This window comes from Centruroides vittatus, unplaced genomic scaffold (assembly GCF_030686945.1).
Source record: "Centruroides vittatus isolate TY-2023 unplaced genomic scaffold, ASM3068694v2 contig_349, whole genome shotgun sequence".
NCBI classification, from domain to species: Eukaryota; Metazoa; Arthropoda; class Arachnida; order Scorpiones; family Buthidae; genus Centruroides; species Centruroides vittatus.
In genome coordinates, this window is record NW_027122172.1 from 3,317,058 (window position 1) to 3,340,692 (window position 23,635).

General features: G+C 33.1%; 2 protein-coding genes across 3 annotated transcripts; one reads left to right on the top strand and one right to left on the bottom strand.

Moving 5' to 3' along the window:
- LOC136974446 (uncharacterized) lies at positions 1-6,750 on the top strand. Of its 2 annotated transcripts, XM_067269346.1 has the most exons (8): positions 1-128; positions 660-710; positions 1,593-1,649; positions 1,963-2,037; positions 2,155-2,427; positions 3,085-3,164; positions 3,237-4,196; positions 6,450-6,749. In XM_067269346.1, the coding sequence occupies exons 1-8, from the start codon at positions 83-85 to the stop codon at positions 6,576-6,578; spliced, it is 1,671 nt and encodes a 556-aa protein (XP_067125447.1). In that variant the 5' UTR covers positions 1-82; the 3' UTR covers positions 6,579-6,749. The 2 variants fall into 2 exon arrangements, with proteins under 2 accessions (XP_067125447.1, XP_067125445.1); XM_067269344.1 differs by lacking the exon at positions 1-128 and having other exon boundaries at positions 507-710; positions 6,450-6,750.
- A 30-nt stretch (positions 6,751-6,780) lies between these two features.
- LOC136974456 (eukaryotic translation initiation factor 4E type 3-B-like) lies at positions 6,781-23,505 on the bottom strand. Its single transcript, XM_067269366.1, has 7 exons — positions 23,151-23,505; positions 21,704-21,776; positions 19,848-20,003; positions 19,714-19,780; positions 18,202-18,357; positions 7,833-7,891; positions 6,781-7,729 (listed from the first exon to the last, which is right to left on the bottom strand). Exons 1-6 carry the CDS (start codon positions 23,306-23,308, stop codon positions 7,845-7,847), a joined length of 657 nt encoding a protein of 218 aa, XP_067125467.1. The 5' UTR covers positions 23,309-23,505; the 3' UTR covers positions 6,781-7,729; positions 7,833-7,844.
- Between the last annotated feature and the right edge of the window lie 130 nt (positions 23,506-23,635).

Genomic DNA, 23,635 nt, shown 5'->3' on the forward strand with positions numbered 1-23,635 from the left:
GTTCGTCTGTTTTATTTAAGCAAGCACGTGCTATTTAATTTGAAGTAAAATTTGTTCTTCTTTCCTTTAAATATATTTATTAATGGGAGGAAAAAAGAAGAAAATAAAATGGAGGAAGTTATCTATAGGTAATATATTACGTAAATTCCTTAATTATTTTATATTTTACGTATTAAAATTGAATATATTAACTTTGACCTAAATTCACTCAATTTACACAAAACGGTGCAAAACTTACAAAAATTAACCCTTACAATACCTAGTTAAGTGCACGAGAACAATACTAAATTTAGGTTCACCTTGGCAAACGAACGAAGTTATTTTTATAAATGCCAAATGGGAAAAAATGTTCGTGTATTCTCTTATATGTGAATTATGGTAAAAAGTTCTTTAAAAATATATATATTCGAAAATATAAAATTAAAAAACATACACACGGCATTGTAATAAATAGAAGGAGAGTCATTTTCGCAAGGTCTAAATTTAGACGTTTTGACATCATTCCCCTCTTCCCATGGTAGAAAGCATCCGCGGTTTACAAGGCTTGTAAAATTCGATTTTAACAAATATGCTATGGAGAAAACGTCGTAGATTAATATACGTAATCGGTTCTGGTCGCCACAGTTTATTGATGAAGTCTTTTCGTTTATATTATCCAGATAATGTACTTCCTACCAGGAGAGAAGACGGATCGTGCGATCGAGTGGAAGGTAAATCAATGTTTTGGTTAATTCTAACGCCGTTTTTGTATCAATATTTAAATATCGAGCTTAAAAATATACTTTTTAAGACTCAACTTGAATATTAATATTTTTAAAAAGATCTAAAAAGTATCGGTTCTATGACGAAAGTAAGTTATTCCGTTGCAAATACTTAACTAATGATTAAGTAAGGCTGTATGTAAACTGTACGCGATGTTTAAAAGGTTAATTAAGGATATTTTATAAAATACTCGTGTAAAATTTTTGATAGGTAGTACAACTAATTTTATCAAAATTCATTACTTAAACTTTAATATTTTATTTCGGATTGATATGTTTGTTGTCCATATAAATTACCATTATTAATGGACCTATTATAATTGTATGTGGTTGAAGTGTTTCTAAATAAAACCGTGTCAAGAACCTAGAATAACAAAAACTCGTAGATCAGCATTTAGAAAAGTATTGGTGACTTAACATTTTACTTCTCGCTCTTTATTTTGATACTAATACAGTGTTGCGAGGTGACACTGACGGTTTAGGGGTCAGAAAATTCACGATCAGGCACGTTTCTTACGCTTTTATGATTTGAAGAATGGTACTTATTTTGTTTTATTCTAGAGAACGTATCCACTGTATCTTGGAGTCTAAACATCCTAAATATTCTGTTCAAAATTTAATTAATACCAACCTAAATAGATCCAATTATTTAAATTCATGTTTTTTTTTTTTTTCATTTGTACGAGTATATATCCTACTTACTGAAAGGTGAATAAATCGTATCAAAAGGGTTATTGTGAATTATTTTTTTATTATGTAAAACTATTTACATAAAATAGTTGAAAAATTAAATAAAAAATTACGATTTATATTCACTTATTTTTCTTTCAGAATCGTCGAAAGAGATTTCCGATATCAAAACTGTTTTAAACACATCTGAGAATAAAGGTAAATTATTTAAGTAAATTCTCGTAAGCACACACGCACATAAATTAATATATAAATTTTAAAAAATTGCTCTAGTTATGAATTGAGCACAAGAATAGGAATAGTTTAATTAAAACGAACATTTAAAGGCTTATAGTTTAAATGCATAATTTAAATAATTTTTTACATAATTTTACAGCAAGAAAACTATATTCTGATCATATAACTTACTCTAAACGCTTTATACTTTTATACAGTTATAATCATTATATTCTATATTAATTACTAAAATAAAGACTTCATTTTGTTTAAGAAGTTATTAATATTTTTTTAGAAGCATTCTCCGATATCCCAATAGATGGCGAACGTGTAGCAGATAATAGAATAATCACTGGATGTTACGTAAATGGTTTGTATAAAGAACAGGTCATATTAATTTCCTCTCAGAAAGGATAAAATTAAAATTATCAAGTAATTAAAGTGATCTATAACTTTTAAGTGGTTAATATATAGATATATTTTTCAGGGTTATGGATGCCTGTTGATTTTGACACGGCAGCAACATTTTATCCCATCTACGCTCCCCCGACAGTTACTCCATTATGGTCAAACGATATGAGTTTTAGTCACTTGAACTTTAATGCGAGTCGCCAGCCGGAAAACTTTCCTAGAAAGAATAACACTTCGTCTCCTTATTGGGCCAATTCTTATTTACAGTGTCCGAGAGACGTGTCGGATGATTTAACGTTTGTTCCTTATTTATATCCCGGATATACGTTCGGACCATCCGTGTATAGCAGTAAGTACTTTATTAAAAAATACTCTTTTTAATGCTAAAATAAGTAATATTTCGCATGTTAGTAGCAATATCTTCCGTCCAATGACGACAGCTAAGGACGGTCGAGCGTAGATGCTTAATGTACTATTTTGATCCCCGAATGACGTAACGCGGCCCTGGCTTCTGCTTTCTTGTCAATTGAATCACTCGCTGTCGGCTAGAAAATTCACTGCATTAGTGAGTAATATCTCTCTTAATTATAATCAATGTTTATTGGTAAAATTACGGTTCCAAACGCTAACACTTATCGATATATTAATCTAATTTTGTGTCCTTAAATGGTACGAAAACCTCGATGGTAATTAGAAAAAATTGTCTAAAGCTATATTCTCGTTAAGCAATATTTAGTTTGATTGTTACTATTTATTTTCCAATAATAAAACGTAATGTATACTTCCCAATTCTTTGCTTTTTAAATCATTAACATTATTTTTAAAGTTTTGGAAGGCAAACAATTTTCATTTCCGTCATCCGCCTAATACATAAATTTTTGCTATATGATATCATTGACCATATGTTTATTGTTTCGACCATTTTTTCAAACAAAATTACTTTTTTTAGTTTTCAATAGCGGAATTTCTTTTAATTTTTAATAAAAATTATCATTATTTTTTTCAGCTCCAATAGCGGAATTTCCTTTGCAGGATATAAGAAGAAAGAAAAGGAACAAACGTAAGCCAATAGTTCACGAGTTAAGAGTAAGTGGACATTTTAATCACTTCTCTATTAAACGACTGAGTCATAATTACTATTACCGTTTAATTTTATAGCAAATTAAACCGGGAGTGGATGCTATATCGACTCCTTCTTGCGATGTGATCCGATATGCAAATTCTAATAACAAAAAATATTCAGAAAGCGCAATGAATACAGATCGGAACGAAAATTCGGATCAAATTTCGATCGATCCTTCCATTAGTTCAGAAAAAGTTGACGATAAGTTGACGAATGAAGAGCATATTGCTGATACTGCTGATGCACTCAATGGCAATAATCCAACTAGTATTATTCCCAATATAGCAACGCTAGAATCAGAACTTAATAGTGAGAACAACGCAGATTCAGCACACAAAATGGATGGAGTCAAAACAGTTTCTAGATTTAAAGTTTATCCTTGTTCGGAAGACACTTTAAAAGTTAAGGATGTCGAAGAGAAAACGGAAGTATCGGCCAGTCCACAAACTTCGACATACTATAATTATTCGGAGAATCTTTTAAGAGAAACCGAATTAGAACTAAATAAATTGAACAAGAAAGCATTTCAAGCTAACCAAGCCATATATCAATTGGCTTACGATGAATCGGTGACGGACGAAGATAGTAGACCAGAGAGTAGAGCCGATGATATTGATACCAGCGCGACTTGTACGAAAGACGAACTACCGGAAGATTTACGTGATCCACCGGGCAGTAGAATGGAAATAGAAGTACACGAAATGGATACTGCAAGCGAAGCCGGATCGGAAGATGTCGAAATTTTAGGTCACAGGTACGAAACTAGTGCTTCGCCCGACAAACACGTTTACGTTAATAAACTCTCGTTAGCAGCCGAATTATTAAGAACTAAAGAAAGTTTACCTTACGATAACGAGTTTAAAAGGGTCGTCAATGACGATACGCCTACCATTCGGTTAAACGAGAAATCGGAAATTTGCAGAGCAGATAGTGGAGTACAGTCTGAGGAATCCGGTGATGAAGTTATCGAAGAAATAAAAAATCCGATTATTCAGGTAAGATTAAATTCGTATCAGACAATTAGGCCAACGTTTCGTGCTCGAAATGATTATTTCCTGTGTATTAATGGATTTTAATACATCCATTATTATTATTATTAATTTACACTGAACTTGGCCTTTAGTATTTTTAATGAAACAAACTACTGTATTCTAAATAATTTCAATAGTTATGACATGTTTAGCAGATCTTTAATAATTAGCATAAGATTTTATTTGTATTTATACACATCTCGTGAATCAAATTTCCACTCAGAAGAGAAATTTTGTGTCAGGTAAATTGAAAAACATTTTAAAAATTGGAAAAGTCGTACAGAAACTTATTAACACAGGAAAGTAATTCTCGTTGATATTCTGGAAATAATGGAATGAACAACATACTGGAGAATATAATGCTTATTAACACAAAATAAATTCGGTGTTTTTAACAATTTATTTTATTTTTTTAATTTTAATTGGACTAACTTTGTTTTTAAGGAACGTTTTAACATTAGATGGCTAAGTAGCCTAAAAAGGAAGGTCTGGTCATCTAAGAAGTTTGTTCTAGAACAAGAATAAAAAATGGTGATCGTCTAGAAGAATTTTTTTCCGGAACGACTGTCTTTTTTTTTTAATTTTTTAAAAAGAATTTTAACATCCGACGGAACTTCAAAAAATTTATTTTTATTTTAAATTTATATTTAAGACGAAATAATTATTTATATCGAAACCATAATCTACGATCATGGGCATACGAATCGGAGAACAGGAGACCCCCTCCAAAATACGGGCAAAGCGAGAACAAAAAGATTAGCCAGGGAAAGTACAAAAGGTTAAATCATCAGATGACATAAAATATTGGTACCTGTGCTTTTATTTGTGTGAAATTTCGGGCAAATCAGTTCTCTCTACCCTCGATGAAAGTGTCCCCATGTAACCACGTCTATGGAAAATATCATTATAATGATAAGTAAACTATTTAATAGACTACTAGTAAAGAATGCCCAGCATTGCCTGGGAATTCAGGAAGGGGATTGAGCTGTCATCGTTATAGGGTAGCGTAAGATGGTAGACAATACCTATGCAAAATTTGGTGCATATCAATAAAAGGGTTTGGCAGTTTCGGGGATGAAATCAGGGGGAGGATTGAGCATCAGAGTTTTAAAGTAGCGTAGGCCTATATTATTTGGAGATTGTAGAGACTAACTATGTAAAAGTTGTCCAGATCGCTCAAAAGGTTTGGGAGCTTGCAGGGAAAATGAAATCAGCAGGAAGGAGTAAGGTAGCTTACGTACATCGAAAGTAATAAGATTTCCAATAGTCCCTCGACATGATGTATTTCGTGAAAATTGCGACTTTCTTTTAGGCATGTTATCGTCGATAAGCTTGCACATGTGTAGATATATAACCAGATCCATACAGTAACAACAGCCATTTCGTCTGTTCATCAATTTACTTCGCTATATAAAAAGTGATAGGAAAGAGATACACATTAAAAGTTTTTTGCCAGTTCTAAATTAAAAAAAAAAATGTACAAAGAACAACTTTTAAAAGTTAAATCTTTCAAAGAGTAAGTGACTTGTTTGCAAATTATTTTTTATTTGATTTCAAGCAATTCTCGATACAGTTAATTTTAAAATATAATTATCGAATTTAGAAGAAAAGGGTAATGAAAATTTACACAAATGAAGGAGTGGATAAACCCACCGAACTCTATTAGTTGGTCTAGGGTTTTTACCCGACTAACGTCGAGTTTTCTTCACACGTCTTTAGCACCTACGTAGGAGCAAACCAAATCAAAATGCAAAGATAGTCTATACCATTTACAAAATAAAACCCTCTACTCTTAAAAAGTAAAATAGTCACTGTATCGATTATTTCTAGTATATCGTTGAATAACTGGACTCAAGTTAATCTGCTCACTTTTAAAATTCATTGATATAATATTAAACAGTATGGCTTATTTCAAAATAGGAAAATTTAATTAACAAATCGAAAATAAATTATGAGAATCGTTTAATTTCGTTATAGATGATTAACTTAGATTCTAGCATAAAGTTGGATCATCGATGACATAATATAATGTGTATCCCATTGAAGGAAAAGTTCAAGCTTTGGCGAAGTAGAACATAAGGGTTTTCTTAACATTTCGCTATCTGTAATCCCATAAAAGTATAAATTAAAAATTACTATTATTTTGCGCTTTCGATTAGTTTTATGTAAGCTTATTTAAAAATGGAACTAGTAAATATTTATAATTATAAATTGCAGAGAGAAGAGATGTGGAGCACTTATCAAGGAAGACATTATCGACGACAGGTGCCAAATCAAGTACCGTATTTTTCTACCATTCAGCGGAACGGACCCTTTTCTCCTTGCCTCTGCTGCGTCGTCATGTAAAGGCACGTATCATCTTTCGAACAGACAAATATATATTTATATGACATTTTGTTTGTATAACATTTGCATAGCTTTTAATAACAAGAAATTGATTCTGAACATCTGTCTTTTATTAATTTATTTCATTTTATTACTTGTATATGTATGTTATTATTTTAGAATTGTAGAGCAGAATATACTTATATATAATAAAATATTTAAAAACTTTTAAAATAAACTTTTATTTTCTTCTTAGCACTTTTACAGAATGCTATCTTTTTTTATTTTTAAATATTTTTTTCACTATTCATTCGCCGACAATCTCAAGATTGTAATTTTCACAATCTAAAAAAAACAAAACTTTTTTTTACCCTTTTTTTTAAAGCTAAATTTTAAAAAGGAAGATAATTATTTACAAGTAATAAGAGCACGTTCGAGGGAACTTTTACTATTTCTTTAAGTCATTTTATAATGTCGAAGTAATGAAAAAATAAACTAATAGTAGATAAAACAATTTATATATTTACATATATATTGACTGGATTTTATCACTTGTAAAACAATGAAAAATACATTGTTGAAACTTGGCATATCTACTTTTAGATTCTTCGAAACGTTTAACATAACGAACAAAAATTAATAATAATAATAAACAACAACTATTGGCACCTGGATATAAGGATCACAAATGAGTTTTTAAGTGCCTGAATTCACGAGGACATCAAATGATAAATTATGGCACTTATTTTGTTTTAAGCACGTCATTTTTCGTGATATCATCGAGACAAACATTTTACAAAATAGTGATAAATGACTCGCAAAACTCGAGAAATGGAATTCTTAAACATCCAATACCTCGAAAGTTATCGTTTCGTAACGATTTAACCGTGTCGTTCGAAAAATCTCGACTCCTGTATTTGCACTTAGGAAAAATATTACGATTGAAATATTTCGATTTTCCAACATAAACAAAAAAGAAATTATTATTTTTGAGCTTAGGAAGAACTTTTTTTTTGTGTCGTCGTCTTCCTCATTCGGAAGATCCAGCTGGTCTTTATCGTCATCGTTATTTATATATTTTTTTAAATAATCTTTTCCAACTAGATTGGAAGATGCTCCTACTCTTCCAACATTTAGATCGGTTAACACTTATGTATAAATGTTTAGATATTCTGAAACAAAAACTTTTATTACAAAACTCAATTCATTATAATATGCGTTTGTGTGTGTGTTTATTGTATTAGTTACCGTTTTCCTATAATAACGATTACTTACGTTTTCTTGATTTCAAGAAGTTATTCTTTCTCCTTCGTAAGCGTGATGAGTCACGTGAGCTATTAAAATAATTTTATAATTATTCAAAGTGTTAAATATTAATTCTGTTTTTATTCATACACAAACATTTCAAATTTTCATACTGATTGTTATTGTTTGATACTGACATTTGTAATTAATATTATGTCAATAATGTCCACGGATAAACACAGAAAAAATATTTTATGCTGAAATTAACGCAGTTTTAAATTCGATTTTATTAATATTACTATAAAATATTCGCAATGCGAAAAAGAAGCCAATGTATAAAATTTTTTATATAATACAAAAAAGTTTATACACATGGAAGTAAATAAAAGATAAAGCAATGCACATGCGTCACGTGTATGTCTGCTTTTCATGTACAGTACTTATGGACACTGCATCCTTGCGTCAAAATATCACTGGTGTGTATCGGCGCACAAAAAGAATTCGAACTATCATGTATATGTTTCTGTGGATTGTATTTGTTTTTGTTACAGTTAAATAATTATAAAGATCTTTAGAAATCTGCAGGAATTGATATATAGAATCATCCAGCGGTGTAGTCCTAAATTAGAAAATGCTAGGGTGCTAACCAGCGACCCCTAGTTTGAATCGCCACTATCTATGGGGGAAAGCGCAACTTCGTGGCGCAATATCTGCAAAACGGCTTAAATGAGCAAAAAATGGCCTACGTATTCGCAATCAGAACAAGAAACCACACCAGAAGTAATTTTCTCATTTTTTTGGCGAGGTACATAGTCTAAAGTCCAACCTAGATGTTCGCAAGAACATCTGGATTGGACTTAACAAAGAACAAGGTCTTCGCCCTGCTTTTAAAAAAAAGTACCAGAGTGCCTCTCTGGTACGATTACGGCCGTAGAATCATCCATAAGTTACGTAACGCTAATTTTATACTTTTCAACTACTGTTCCATATCCTGTAAAGCTCCATAAGTAGTCGCACGTACCCATCTTCAAGATTGCGTAACGAATGTCTTGGATCGACCCCTTAATTGTACTAAGGGAATAATACACACCACGGGATACCGAACATTACGTTAATTTATCAATTACGCACGAAGCAGTGACATTACAGTAGGGCTGGCTACGAATTCTTCAGAAACAAATCAATCTGTTATCTGATGGTGAAATCCTAGCATTACGTTTTTTGTGGCCGCTCCACCTCCTCGTAACTCATTGCATTATCTGCAAACCCATCCACCCGTATCTGCATTACGTAATTTATGGACGCACCGTAACGACACCAGATAGCCACCACTATCATCCGAAATAGAAATCGTTTTCGTTTCAAATAACTATACGCACGAAACTAATTAGAGTCGTTATATATATTATTAAATACTTTTTAAAATATACGCAGATTGCGACGAACTTTAATATGCCGCAAGTACTGGAAATTGTCGATTAAATCTTCGAGGCCAGGGAGAAATAATGGTGGCACTCTCGCAGTTTGCCGAGTGCGATCGGCAGAATTTTGATGTAAATGAACAGGTGTGTCATTGCGCAGGCAGCGAGTGCGAGGTAAGAAGAACGGATGGACTTTCTCCTTCCGTTCTGTAGAGCTTTAACGAAAGAAATACGTGCGTTTTCGTACTAAAACTTGACTACAAAAATTCTGAAAAATCCATAAATATAATTGAATATTTTAAACGATAATTTAAATGCTTTATAATTATAACGTACTTTAAACGTCCCGTTCTGTACTATACATAATAGTCGTCAAGATATTATATATACGAAAGTATTAAATGAACATATTTTAATTATTATAAACACACTTACGTTTTATAAGACAGGAAAATTAAACAGCGATAAATTTAGGGGGATTGGAGTGGTTAATTAATTAATACAGATTAACGTTTTTATCTGATTTTCTTTTAACATCACAAATTCGAGATAATAAAAATTCAATAAATAGAAACATTAATTTGGAAAAAAAATGTTTAAAATAGAGTATTTTAAGTGTTCTGATTCTTACTAAACAGAGTAACTTGGTCCGGAATTGAGTTAACTATTCGTGCGCTTCGCGACTGGCAGGACAAATTTGGCACTTCGTAACGACAGCCATTTTATTTACATTACGTGCAGAATATAGATCACGTGTCATATACGAAACTCTGATTGGCTACCCGTGACATTTTTCGATGCTCATTCCTTTATATACGTATAGGTTTTAATCGTAAGGTTTATAAAAACTATTCTAGATCCTAAAAAGCCAGATCCTATTCGATGATATAATAAATATTAAATAAAACGTTATAACAATTATCTTAACCGTAGACAACCGCAAGCAACAATTGAATAAATAATAGAAATGTTTAGTCTGCGCATCGATAATATATTTATATATACATTAATACAGTAGCTATAAAATACGAAACTTTAAAAAAATCTCAGCCGGCTCGAATTTCTTCATTCGTATTTAGAACAAGCATTCTTTATGTCTTTGAAATTAGTTTATTCATTCCTTATAATGTAACGATTCAGTTTCGAAAGACGAAACGTGAATAAAATCGTTCCATTCCTTCAAAGCAGTTGGACCATTATTTTTAATAATCTAAAAGACACCGTGCATATTTCTTAGTACAGTGTAACGTACGCGTAGGATAGAAACCGGCGTGTACCCTTGACGGGTTCGAACTGTGCAAGGAGCAACTATTTTCGCAACTCGGATCAATTATAGTATTTGTAGTAGTAGGCATTTAAAAATTTTAAATTTTCTCTTGCTTTGAGTAATCAAATTGCATTAATTGTGATTTTCTTCAACAGAAAATCGTTACATTCGATGCAGTTTTTATCGTAGAGAGAAAAGTCGCTTTTATTTGTCTAGAAACACTTCTCTTATTGATTTCTATCGTCGTATTGAAGTGTTATATTAATCTCTCTCGTCATCGATCAGGTATTCAGTTTATTATACATAGAACGAAACGTCTCTCTTAAGTATTTTCATCACATTATACATTACGAAACGAGCCATAATACATACAAAAATACTTTTCGTGGCGATATTCCCAACTTGTAATTAAAACCAAGTTTCCGAAGATCGTTGCTCGAAAAGTCCTCGAATTATTATGGTCAGGAGCTCTTCTTCCACCGTGAAAATTGCACTCGAATCCTCGTGAATTAGTCCCAATTAAGTGTTTAGAACACTCAAAAACTACCCGATTCTAAAATTATTATTAACTATTTCTGCCCCGCGGGCACAGAGATCTTTTCTCTGATTATTATGGGTTTGTTCGAGACCCTACAGACTTGGAAAATTTCTGAGAATCCGCAAAGCCAATTTTCACCGTCGGCCATCGATACATAATTGTGTTAACTGACTCGACCAGTAAAAATAATGTTTTAAATGTTCCACTAGGATAATATCGAATGCAATAAGCGCAGTCTAATTATAGGCATAGAATATGCAAGCGAGAGAAACGGAAATTCCTGGTAGTTTCTCTCGATGTCGTCAACATTGTGGGTCGAATGGAATCCCGGGAAGCTCCACGAAAAGTTTTTTTTCGGTCGTGTCAATATTTCGGTATCGATGACGGAGCCGAAGAAGTACAAAATATTTCAATAAATGAGAATTTTCGTTTGTCGTCAACGAACGGAGGTTCTCGTTTAACATATTCGATTAATATTACCTATGGTTTCAAGATGGCGGGTCGGCAAGGAAACAGTGGAGACGCACGTTCTAACCTAACCTAACCTATTCTAATAATTTTGTTGGTAATAATTATGGTAATTTATTAGAATAGGTTAGGTTAGAACGTGCGTCCCCATTTCTATTTGCTGGAATCAGAGACGAGCCGCCATCTTGGAACCATAGGTAACATTAACCACATATTCTATAGCTTTCCAACTGCCCTTTCAATCTTTCATTGATACATAACATTTTATAGAATGTATCGAGCTTGTAAACTTTATGTTTAGAAAACAACTGTGTAAATAATGATTAGTATTTAATTATATTCGTACGATCTAACCGTGGGATGATCGAAGCAATAGAGCAGTCGACTGGCTGCTTTTGAGAACAAAGATGTACTGTACATTGGGCCCGTCCCTCGCCTACCTTCCCCTCCGACGGCATTAGAGGAACGAAAATATATTCAGCTTTCATTTTGTTACGAAATTTAGTATTATTATATTTATATTTACGAAGTTTATCGTCGAAGCAATGACCGGTTCGCAATCCCAATTCGATAACTAAAAATGAAAATTCAACAAGCAACGGAAGCGCAATATGTCTCAGAGCTCTTTTTCTCTACGGTTCTTTTTAAATATGCACATGTACGATGTATATCGTAATTAAAATACCGTAGCGATAAAAACGATTTTTTACATTATTAATATATTGTTATCTCTTAAATTATAATATTTTAGGCCACGGATGGCGAACCTTTTTGAGTCCGCGTGCCATATTGTAAGCATACTTAGCTTTAAAGATGTTAATGCGTGCCAATGTCTTAGACTCTTAATAATGATATTTAAAGAAATTAAACGAATACCCTTTAATTCGAATAAATGTAAAAAACCTGATTGAAAAAGACAGAAATCATATGATACATTACGTGCCACTTTGGGCACGCGTGCCATAGGTTCGCCACCCCTGTTCTAGGCTTTAATTAGTCACGTTAATTAATAAAGTTACTGTTTTCTACGGGCAATGGACGAGATAGAGAAATCGAATTAAATAAAGAACGAATGGAAGATTGTTCGCGAAGGGGGTTCTGAAAAGAAAGTGGGACGAGAGGTTTTGACTAATCAGACTCAACAAAGTCTAACACCAGGAAGATGACGCCGACGACGAGTTATTATTTTCTGTAGAATTGCTTCCATGTTTTAAAATTTTTCATTAATAACACGTAATTTTTGATACAGGTCTAAATAATTTACACGAAGTTCTTTGTTTATTCGCGTATTTAGAAATTTTATTTTGTTTTGAATTAAAATGTTAATTTAATGGTAAGCCGTTCAAAAATGTCAAATTGCTGCTAGATAGGCCTTTTTTCAGCTTTTATTATTACTGTACTTAAATTTTATATTGTAGTATAATTGAAAATTATCGGACTTCCTAATGGTCCCCTTAACCTCCCGTTCGAGTGCCGGAAAAGTCGAGCAAGCCCTCTCCAGTTTACTGAACTGCCAAATAAAAACAATTGGCAATATAAAAAAATAAATAGTGAAAAGTCAGTCATTTTATTCCTTCTTTGTAAATCTATTTATATCTTAACAATAACCGGGTTACATCACAATTCCAAAGCAAGAAGAATGAATACGTCGCGTGTTTATTAATTAATAAAATTCGAACAGTAAAAATCAAAATATAATTAATGGGAAATAAAAATTAAGAAACACATCTAAATTTCGATTAAATTAGGCGCTCTCCTTATATTTATCATTTCTACTAATGTTGCAACGAATAGTATATTGGCCTCGGGCCGAATACCGAATATTCGGCCAGGAGCGTGGCCGATAGCCGAACATTCGGCCAAACTATTCGGCTTGATTAACGCACGTACGAAAATTAGCGCGCAAACCGCATTATGGCAAGGACCCTGCTCTCTATTGGCCCGCTGTCACTACGCTTCGCCAATCGCGTTGATTCTTGACAGTTGTAGCGGACAGACAAGAGCGTCGTGGCAGTATGTGACAAATGATGATATTAAATGTGGATAACAATGAAATGACCTACACGTGTAAATAACGGAAAAAGAAAAGAGAAGGGCCGCGAAGTGAAAATGTGAAAATAAATACGAAATTGAGTCGATAACATAGTCGAACCAGTCGAGGCAGCTTACTGGCGCGAAATTCGCAGCCGTCAATGCCAAATAATTGTTCTCGTAGACTTCGGAAAGCTAAGTGCTTGTAATGAAAGTCACTTAGCGTGCAAGGGCGAAAGCCTGGGCCGTTCGGGCTACCGAGCTGTCTCGAATCTGTGAAATCATAACTGTGACTTATACCGACGTCCTGTCTGTCTCTTTTCTCCTCTATCACCAGGCTACGAGTCACGTAATTATAAAGAGGGAATCTACAACGGAAAAGTGACGAATCGAAAGTATCGTGCGCGCGCATTATGAAGTATGCATAGGCATACGTGGACTAGAGCGATAGAGGAAAGAGAAAGGGAAGAGCAAAGACGAGAGTTTAAAAAGAAGATTAGGCAGGGTCAGACCCTCGGATGTGCGACGATTCTCGAACGAATAGGTGTGTACGTGTGCTGATCTTTGTAATTATAAATTGTGAACACGTGTGAATAATATTATGTTTTTTTTTTATTTTGTGAAGGTTATAAGTTATAAATAAATATAAAAAACAACGCCAACCCGATAACATTAAATCTAAATACCAAAATGATTAATTTACTGCGTTTTTGTTATTTCTTACTCCTGTTTTTAGGTATTCGGTATTCGGCCGAATAGTAACCGAATATTCGTTGCATAACTAATTTCTACTTCTTAAGAATTGACATTTATGAAAATCCTGTACACAAGATTTAATAATTTGTATGGGAACAATTCTTAACTTTTACACGGCAACCAATTTTTTACTTTCCTGGTTATTATAGATAACAGAGGAAAAGTATGGCGATACATAAGAAGATTGACCCCCCAGACTTTTACATTTTTGGACTCGGGGCCTTGAAACGTCGAGAAATGAAAAAAAAAATCGGGGTTTTTTTTCCCTGTATGGATGTTAATATATGTGTGGGGGAGCGCGATTTTGTTCATCCTCTTTGAAGCTTAATAATTCCTGCGAAAATTTCTGAAATTTTGCAGGGAGATTTGTGTATTAGAGTCACTGATGCTACTAAATTTTGGTGGTTACAGATCGACGGGATGGGGAGATAAAGAGGGTCGTGTGTATCTCCAGTAGGGTCAAACTAAATGATGATTTTACTCGTTATTAGCATTTACAATATTTTATAAAACCCATCCCTACCTTGAAAATTAATGTTTTTGCCATTTTATAATACTTAAAATTATTAAAAGCTTTTAAAAATAAAACATCATAACAGATAGCGCCACCAAACTTTGCGGGGAAAGTTAAGCAACTCGTTGCTGGATTTTTTTGTCTTAAAGTGAAGCTTTCCGGTTAACTAAATTATAATTAAGTTCTCACAAAGGTAGTCAATTAATAAATAATCAATGGTTATTCGACTATCGTCACATTTTTATCTCTCTTTAGAGAAAATTTCACTACAAAAAAATAATAAGGGTGCAGTTATCTTAATCATATTTCTAAAATCGTTTTAAAAAGTAAGAAAGAACTGCATAAAAAATAATGTACAGTACTCTACTGGGGAGACAAATGATAAAGACGGGGGAACTGACTCGTATCTTGACAACTAGATTCATTCGTAAGAAAAAAGGAACGAAAATTTTAAAAAATAAATACAGTTTAGAGACTATTTCTCGAATTTGGATCAGTTTTGGGAATTAATAATGTGGAAATCTAAAAAAAGTTTTCATTTAGTTCTATGCAAATTATACCTAATATAATAAAAACTACATTGGTCTCACCGACCGATCGTCCGACACGAAACGATTGGACGGAAGTAGACTTCTTATAGAAAAATGAAATAGTACAGTCGGAAAGCGACACCGAGTACAATCGGAAGAAAATAAAATAGTAATAATAGGACGTGTCGATGTTAGACCTTCGACATCTCGTATTGTAGGCTATAACAACTTTCCATCACCTACAAATACTGTATATTTTTCCTTCCTACATGTTTACATTTGTTGTTGAGTGACCATTTCGTTTAATATCTCAGGATGGGTAAAGATTAAGAAACGAAATTTGGCACGGTAACTCGTATGTAAGGAGCACTGATGCTATTAAATTTTGGTGGTTAAAGGCCGAGGAGTGGGGGGGAGATAGAGGTAGGTCACATATCATATGTCGAGAGAAGTTGGACTTAATAAAAAATTTTACCCGCTATTAACATTTATAAAACTCGTCCCTGCCCTCAAAATTAACCTTTTGCCATTCCATAATGATTAATAGTATGAAAGTTATATTTTTAATAACATTTCATAACAGCAGGGAAAGTTACGCAACCCATTGCTGGAATTTTTATATGATTTTTACCCGGCAAAAATGATATTTTTGTCACATTTTTTACATTATACGGAACACAATTCTCGATAATCGTCAAGTTTATGAATTTCTTTGCGATTATCTCTAACAGTATTTACATCCTACTTGCACCAATAAAATACAAGATAATTCAAAAAGGACAACTTTGAAAGATGATAGAGTTTTAATCGGTCGAGGCATTAATTTATAGCGAAACGTATCAGGTCACTCAAACGGTCATTTCGGTTGGACGAGAACGCCACCGGCGATAAGACAAACGTCCCACCCAATTCGATTTTTTGCCAAACTACAAATGGCACATCTGTTGCCACTTCGATGATAGCGATGGTGTATATAAGCCTAAGCTTCGAGCTCGGCGAGATTTGTAAGCGAAGGTCTTAAATGAGGTAAATTTTTAATGAAACTACAAGAGAAAAGTTTCAAATTTGGGGAACGAAGTGGCCAAATTTGAAACTTGTTATTGGCCTTGTTCTCAATTTTTCTTCTCTAGTTTCATAACAATGAGTTTCTTTCGTAAATATTAGAGAAGACCCTTCGGTCTCCGCGAATTATTAAATGTACGATTTTGCGTTACAAAACACGGCTATCGCTTAGTTACGAGACTTCCAAATTCGCATCTCGACCTCTTTAATACTGTATATACAGTAATTCTTAATATTTCGGGTACTTCTGCTTATTTCTAATTTCGATGACAAATAAATGGTAGCGCCAAATCGAATTTTTACAGCAGTTTAAATTTCTTAGCGTAGACTTAATTTTTCTAAATATGTCGTTTAGTGTACGACAGTGGCGTAGCAAACATAACTGGGGCCCGGGGCATAACTGGCGCCCAACACTGTATTGGCGCCCCCTCCCCCTCCAGAAACACACATAATTTGTCTTGGAGACCATTTGGGCGCCCCTCTGCGAGTGGCGCCCGGTACATGATACACCCCCTTGCACCCCCATCGCTACGCCATTGGTGTACGAAACAGCAATTTACGAAAATGGATTGATTCCTTAAACCCTTTCGGTTTTCGAATCTTTTTGGAATCGACGTCATAAACGCTTATCTCTTTACATTTTCAAATAAATTATTTGGTATCGGAACAGAGGCGTGACTGGATTGAAGGCGCCCGAAGAAAAAATGGAATCCTGGAAACAAAAATACAGGTAACCCCCGTATAACACGGGAGTTACGTTCCAAAAAATTGCCGTGTTATACGAAACAAAGAACTAGTGCGAAAAGGGGGGTTAGGTTCCAAGAATTAAAAAACATGCTGTTAAATCCTTCTTTAAATCGGATTTATTATTCACAAGTCGAAAGGCAAATACAAAATTACAAATAAAAATAACAATATACTGAATATTACACTGTAAAAATATAAAATAATTTAGGTTGTTAATTTAAATACTTGCTAGGGGCGCCCCTAGTGGCCATTTTTGGCACACATTGATAGAATCCGGTTTTTCAGCTTTATATAGTAGATTTTTTTCATGGGTAAAATGCTTATTTATTATTTTACCAGAAGATTATTCATCCTATATGATGATCTCAGCATGAGTATCATCAACTAGTAACAGTTTTTATTACATTTCATGTTGTAAATTTATTCTCGAACAGTGTTAGAATGAACCCGTGCTATAAAAGCACCGTGTTATACGGGGGATGTTCCCAATTCTAGAACCGTGTTAGAGCGAATCCGTGCTATAGAAGTACCGTGTTATACGGGGTTACCTGTATGTTCATTAAAATTTCACTCTCTTTCCGTGTTTTTCGCTAAAGTAAAAAAAAAAAAAAAATTACGTCGGAATGTTAGAAACGGAAGCTTTTTGACTCTCGGTTTGGTTAATGTTACCTATGGTTCTAAAATGGCGGTTCGTCTCTGATTCCAGCAAATAGAAGAAGGGAAACAGTGGGGACGCACGTTCTAACCTAACCTAACCTATTCTAATAAATTACCATAATTATTATCAACAAAATTATTAGAATAGGTTAGGTTAGGTTAGGTTAGAACGTGCGTCCCCACTGCTTCCCTTCTTCTATTTGCTAGAATCAGAGACGAGCCGCCATTTTGGAACCATAAGTAACATTAACCCTCGGTTTTTATTTAAATCATAAAATTGACGAGTCGCAACAAGTTAATGCTACCGTATCAGAAAATGTCAGGTGGAATAACTAGGTGATTGGACGTGGGGAAAGCCAGATCGTAAACCGCAGCATTAAACATATTTACAATCAAAAAAATACTTACGCTTATAAAATTCGGCGAGAAAGATAACGTTAGGCAAAAGTTCTCGTACTTTTGTCATCACCGTGGCTTTTTCCGCCATGGCAGAATTTACGTTCCAAATCTGGACCAAGTCCTCTTTCTCACGAATACTGATGCTCACGCCACAAATCTCGTCCCCTTAAATATTCATTTTATTTACGTAAGTAACGTTATTATTTATAATAAACAGCATTTCTAAACTACCTTAAAAAAGAAATCAAATCTTGCAATTCTTAAATCGACATTCGATAAATATAAAAATTATCATTATTACCGTCTAATTCGAGTGATTCGTATGTAGGCTATACTGGTTAATATTTAAGTAATTCTTCGTAATTTTTATAAAGTTCTATAGAAAATGTCATACTTTATAAATTACATTAAGACGATAAAATGATTCTAATTATAGAAATTCGACTTAAATCCACTATAATTAAGATCAATGTATTATTATAATATATTCCATAAAACACTCAAATTTATGACTAAGCTTTGCATACAATGTTTTAAAAATTATAAATAATTAGAGTTTGAACTATCTCTAAGCTAATTATATTTAGATTCTCGTCGTAATTAAATAATTCGAAGAGTAAAAAATCCGAGAATCTATTAAATTACCCGTATGGACGTAAAACGAGTTTTGTCTCGAAATAATTTAACATAAAATTTGCTAATTCCGCCGATAGTTTTTAAGTACAAATTCATTTGAAAAAAGGCGAGAAATGTTGGCTTTTCTATAGCTGGAGAATGCCGAATAATGTCGAAGAGATCCAAATCGAATTTTATCCAGAAAACTTTTTCAAATTTATAAACAAAAATATCTCCGTTTAATTCGAACAAGAACTTATAAGATTTCGTATTGTAAATACGAACACGACGAAGCACTATCGATGCTCTTAGGTACATTTACAAATTCGATTTGATCACGATTCTAAATTGAAGAAATTCTAGTTGTTTTTTAGGCGAATCCACTTACCAAATTAGTTTTAATATTACGATTCTTAAAATTAAGTGATGGTCGCATAAAGTTTATTATTCTACAAATATTTGTCTAAACTAACTTGATTTATTAACCTCCCGTTTAAATTTGAGCTTATAGCATTGAATTCGCATCGCGTTATTAGCGTAAATGTTGATGCTCTTAGACTAATTCACGAACTATAATCTTATTAAAAGACATCTTTCTGTAAAATCTTTAAAACGTTTCATCGAAATTTTTCTTAAAATGTCAAACTTTTAAGATTATTTCCTTCCTCTAGATTAGAGGATTCTTTAAGGCTTCTCGCTTTCGCCATCTCGTCTTAGTGCTTAAGTTTCTTCAATTATTATAAAAGTAATTAGAGTACTCGAAATTTTATTGCGATAAAAGACCGTTTATATTATTTGACGAAGCTAATTACAAATTCGTCATTACAATTACTGGAATACCGGAAATTCGACAATAATTGTAACAACCACGGAATATCTGAGATATCGTAAATAAAGGAGACTAACCTGGAGCCACGTGATCCGTAAACTGTTCGCCGATGGCAGCTAACAACAGTTCTTTCCATACGGCTGGCTGAAAGAAACGTGTAAGCTTATAACTTATAATCGTAATTATAAATGAATAGTTAACGACTATTTACCGAGTCCCGTTTGGAAATCTTCAACCTCCAAGTTCCTCCCCGTCGATTCTTGTCGTCTTCCCAGAGCGGCCTGCGCTCGTCTCTCATCAGTAAGTAACCGTATTTTTCGCCAACTTCGTTGATAACTGGTATGTTATTATACACGCTCCAAAATCTCTGAATTAAAATAATTATTATTTACGAACGACGCTTACGTTTCGCTTCTTTTATCCGATTACAAAACGATTTAAATCCACTGCTAAGAATCAATGGTTAAACTAGAAACAGTTCTCCAAACGATTATACAAAATTTGGTTAACGTAACTCTTGGTGCCAAGGTGGCGGCTCGTCTCTGATTCCAGCAAGGAAACAGTGGGACGCACGTTCTAACCTAACCTAACCTAACCTATTCCAATAAATTACCATAATTATTAGCAACCAAATTATTAGAATAGGTTCGGTTAGGTTAGAACGTGCGTCCCACTGTATCAGAGACGAGCCGTCATCTTGGGACCAAGAATTACATTAACCCAAAAATTTACTTCGGAATTTTGCATGTTGTGAAGCAAAATTAAAGATTTTGAATTATTAGTTTTGTTTTTAAGCTTGAGTTAAAATTTAGTTATAAAACACAAGACTAGTGAAATCTCACGTCTTTTTTCTTCCACTATCCACGAAAAAAGACGTGAGATTTCACTAGTCTTGTGTTTTATAACTAAATTTTAACTGAAATTTTTATATCCGTTCTATTGAAAATCTTTCTTTTAATCGGTTTTATCAATTTTGAAAAAAGACTGAATAAACGGTTTTTAAGCTCGGTTTTAAAATAGAAGCGCTAAAGAAATTTGATACTTTTATTGTTACTAGTGTTTTATATTACGGCAGAGGTGTAATCGGGAAGAGATGGAAAGAGCGTTAATGAGAAAAGATATCACAAACTCTCCTAAGAGAAAGTAAATAATTTAAAAAGTCGTCGATAAAAAGTTATATTATTCTAGAGTTAACACTGAAAATGGTAGTAAACCACTGTTTTATTCATCATTGGTGCATGCACAATTACAGTACAATCTGCGCAATCGACATATAATGGACCGAAAAAGCGTCGGATTAAGGAAATTTCCGGAGTATAGGAAGTGAGGTGAATTCAGTGATTAATTATTCAAAAGGAAAAATTTATTTATTTACATGATATTAGTACATCGTATCGATTTAAAGCACACACAGAACAGCTTGAAAATGTAAGAGAGTTAGTTTATTTTAATCGCCAATTCTTTTAAAATAGTTTTCGATTGCCTTCTGCTGTTTTGCCCAGCGTGTTGCTACCGCCGGTACTTCACGTTGCCAAGTTAGTGGATTCCCACTAAATTGTGTGTCTTGTCGCTTAATTTCCTACTAAATTTAATGGGAAATTTAATGGAAAGTAGTTTTGGTGGGGTTATTTTTATGTTTATACAATACAGCGTTATATATGATTTCAGCAGCTTAAGATAACGAGTCTAACGATGTTTAATATCCAGCCCAAGCTCAGACTCGACATCGGGTCACGTTTAGTGGGAAAATGTTCGAATTTAGCGGAGACTAAATTCATGCCGGTAATAGCCGAGAGTCGCTAGTGTCGGATTACCGGACACGTGAAACTAGCGAAGACCGGATTACAGAGATTGTACTGTATATACGGCCATTTTAAGCACTTTTGGGGCTATCGACTTAATTTCTTCATAGGCTGGACTGCCGCGATGCGCTTGCTAGATTAGGGATACTTTTATATCAATAGATGTTTGACACAGACTGTATTAAGCAAGATTCGTTTGTTTCTTTGTAGGTTACATGTAATAAGGTTTGAATTAAATGTTTTTACAAGTATTATGAAAACGTACCTGTACTGTAGAAACCGTATATATCTTTCTCAAATTTGCTTCGTACTCGGAAAACGATGCACCTCTTTCGGTTCTAAAACAAAATATTTAAAAAAAATTAAGTTAATTCGTTAAAAACAACTCGATATAAAAAAAACGCGCGATTGATAATTCAACACCGACTATCGCATTGTATACTTTACACTTTCACCTTGAATAATATCATCGGAGTCATCGCTGTGCAGATAATTCCTGTGTATGTAAACGGCAAATAAACCCTTCACAACTTGTTTGTAAAGGGTTTATTTACAATTACGAATTTAGTTTTAAAATTTAGCAGTTTCTCATATAATGTAAGCTGTGAATTTTTAAATAAAAATTAATAAAAAAGTATTTTCATTACGTCCAATTTAAAACAAATAATTTAAGAAAGACAATTAAAGGCGTTCTTAATATCGCAATTAATCTATAGATTATAAACGTATTATAATGAAATTATTATTACTTCTACTAGTAATTAAAGGTTAATGTATCCTTGGTGCCAAGATGGCGGCTCGTCTCTGATTCCAGCAAGGAAACGGTGGGACGCACGTTCTAACCTAACCTATTCTAATAATTTTGTTGGTAATAATGATGGTAATTTATTAGAATAGGTTAGGTTAGGTTAGAACGTGCGTCCCCATTATTTCCTTTCTTCTATTTGCTGGAATCAGAGACGAGCCGCCATTTTGGAACCATAGGTAACATCAACCAAATCAATCAGGCAACGTTTACCTAAAAAATTATTATTATTATTATTATACACTGTATATAAATAAAACAATAATCTAATTTTTAAAAAAATATATCCATAAAATTAATTTGTTGATAATTTGATGATGATAAAATCAATATTATACTATTGTTATGAGATTTATAATCATAATTTGCTTCTTTAAATGGCAATTATTTAAATTTTGAAAATTTAAATGTCAAAATAAAATCAAAGTTAAACTTTTGCATATTTTCATAAATTCAAAATATTATTCTTTATGCAAATTATGAGAACGATACGACGTTAATTTTTTAAATACTTCTTAACTGTAATTAATTTTGAACGACAATTGCAAATATCTGCGACGATTAGTTAAAAATCGGATGACAACTCGAACAATTAATAATTTATTTTACGATTAATAATTACATAATATTACGCGATGAATTATCTTTTAAATATTAAAAAACAATAAACTTAAAAGCGTGACAATTCTCGAGTAAAATAAAAGACAACAATGACGCAATTGGCTGTAGGAAACAGCAACATAATCAAACCTAACAAGTTCGTCTGGTCCGAACGTAATGCGAAAAACTATTGGATGTCGTTACTAAACTAAGATTAGATTAACCAATCACCGATAACGTAACGATACACGCTCGACTTTTTAAAAAATCGATTAGAGTAAACAAAGAGAAATCGCATTATGCTTACTTGTCTAACCAGAAAGTCCAGCTTGTATTTAATGGCACATGCGAACTCTCGTCTTCGTCCTCGCCATTCGGTATATCCGATTCTTTTATGTTATGGTCGGTAACCGAGACTTCCTCGACAAACACTCCATCCTTCCTCCTCCCGTCGTCCGCTGCCATTTTCCAACAGCAACAGGCCTCAGCTGACAACGCGTGACGTCACTCGCTCCTAATAAAATTATTTAAATATAAACAAGAAAGTTTAACGTAAATAATTACGCATTAATACTTTTAGTCGATTAACACGAATTAAAAAATTTGAATTGTTTTATAATTATCCGCTATAAAGTATTTTATCGATGATAATAGATTTTTTTCATAAAATTATTCGTTCGTTCATTCGGATTTAGATTATGTAGTCTTTAACGTCAGAGTGATGTCATTTTTATATTGTTTTCGTTATAAAAAGTAGGAAATGACATCAAATTGACGTAGCGTGCACAATTC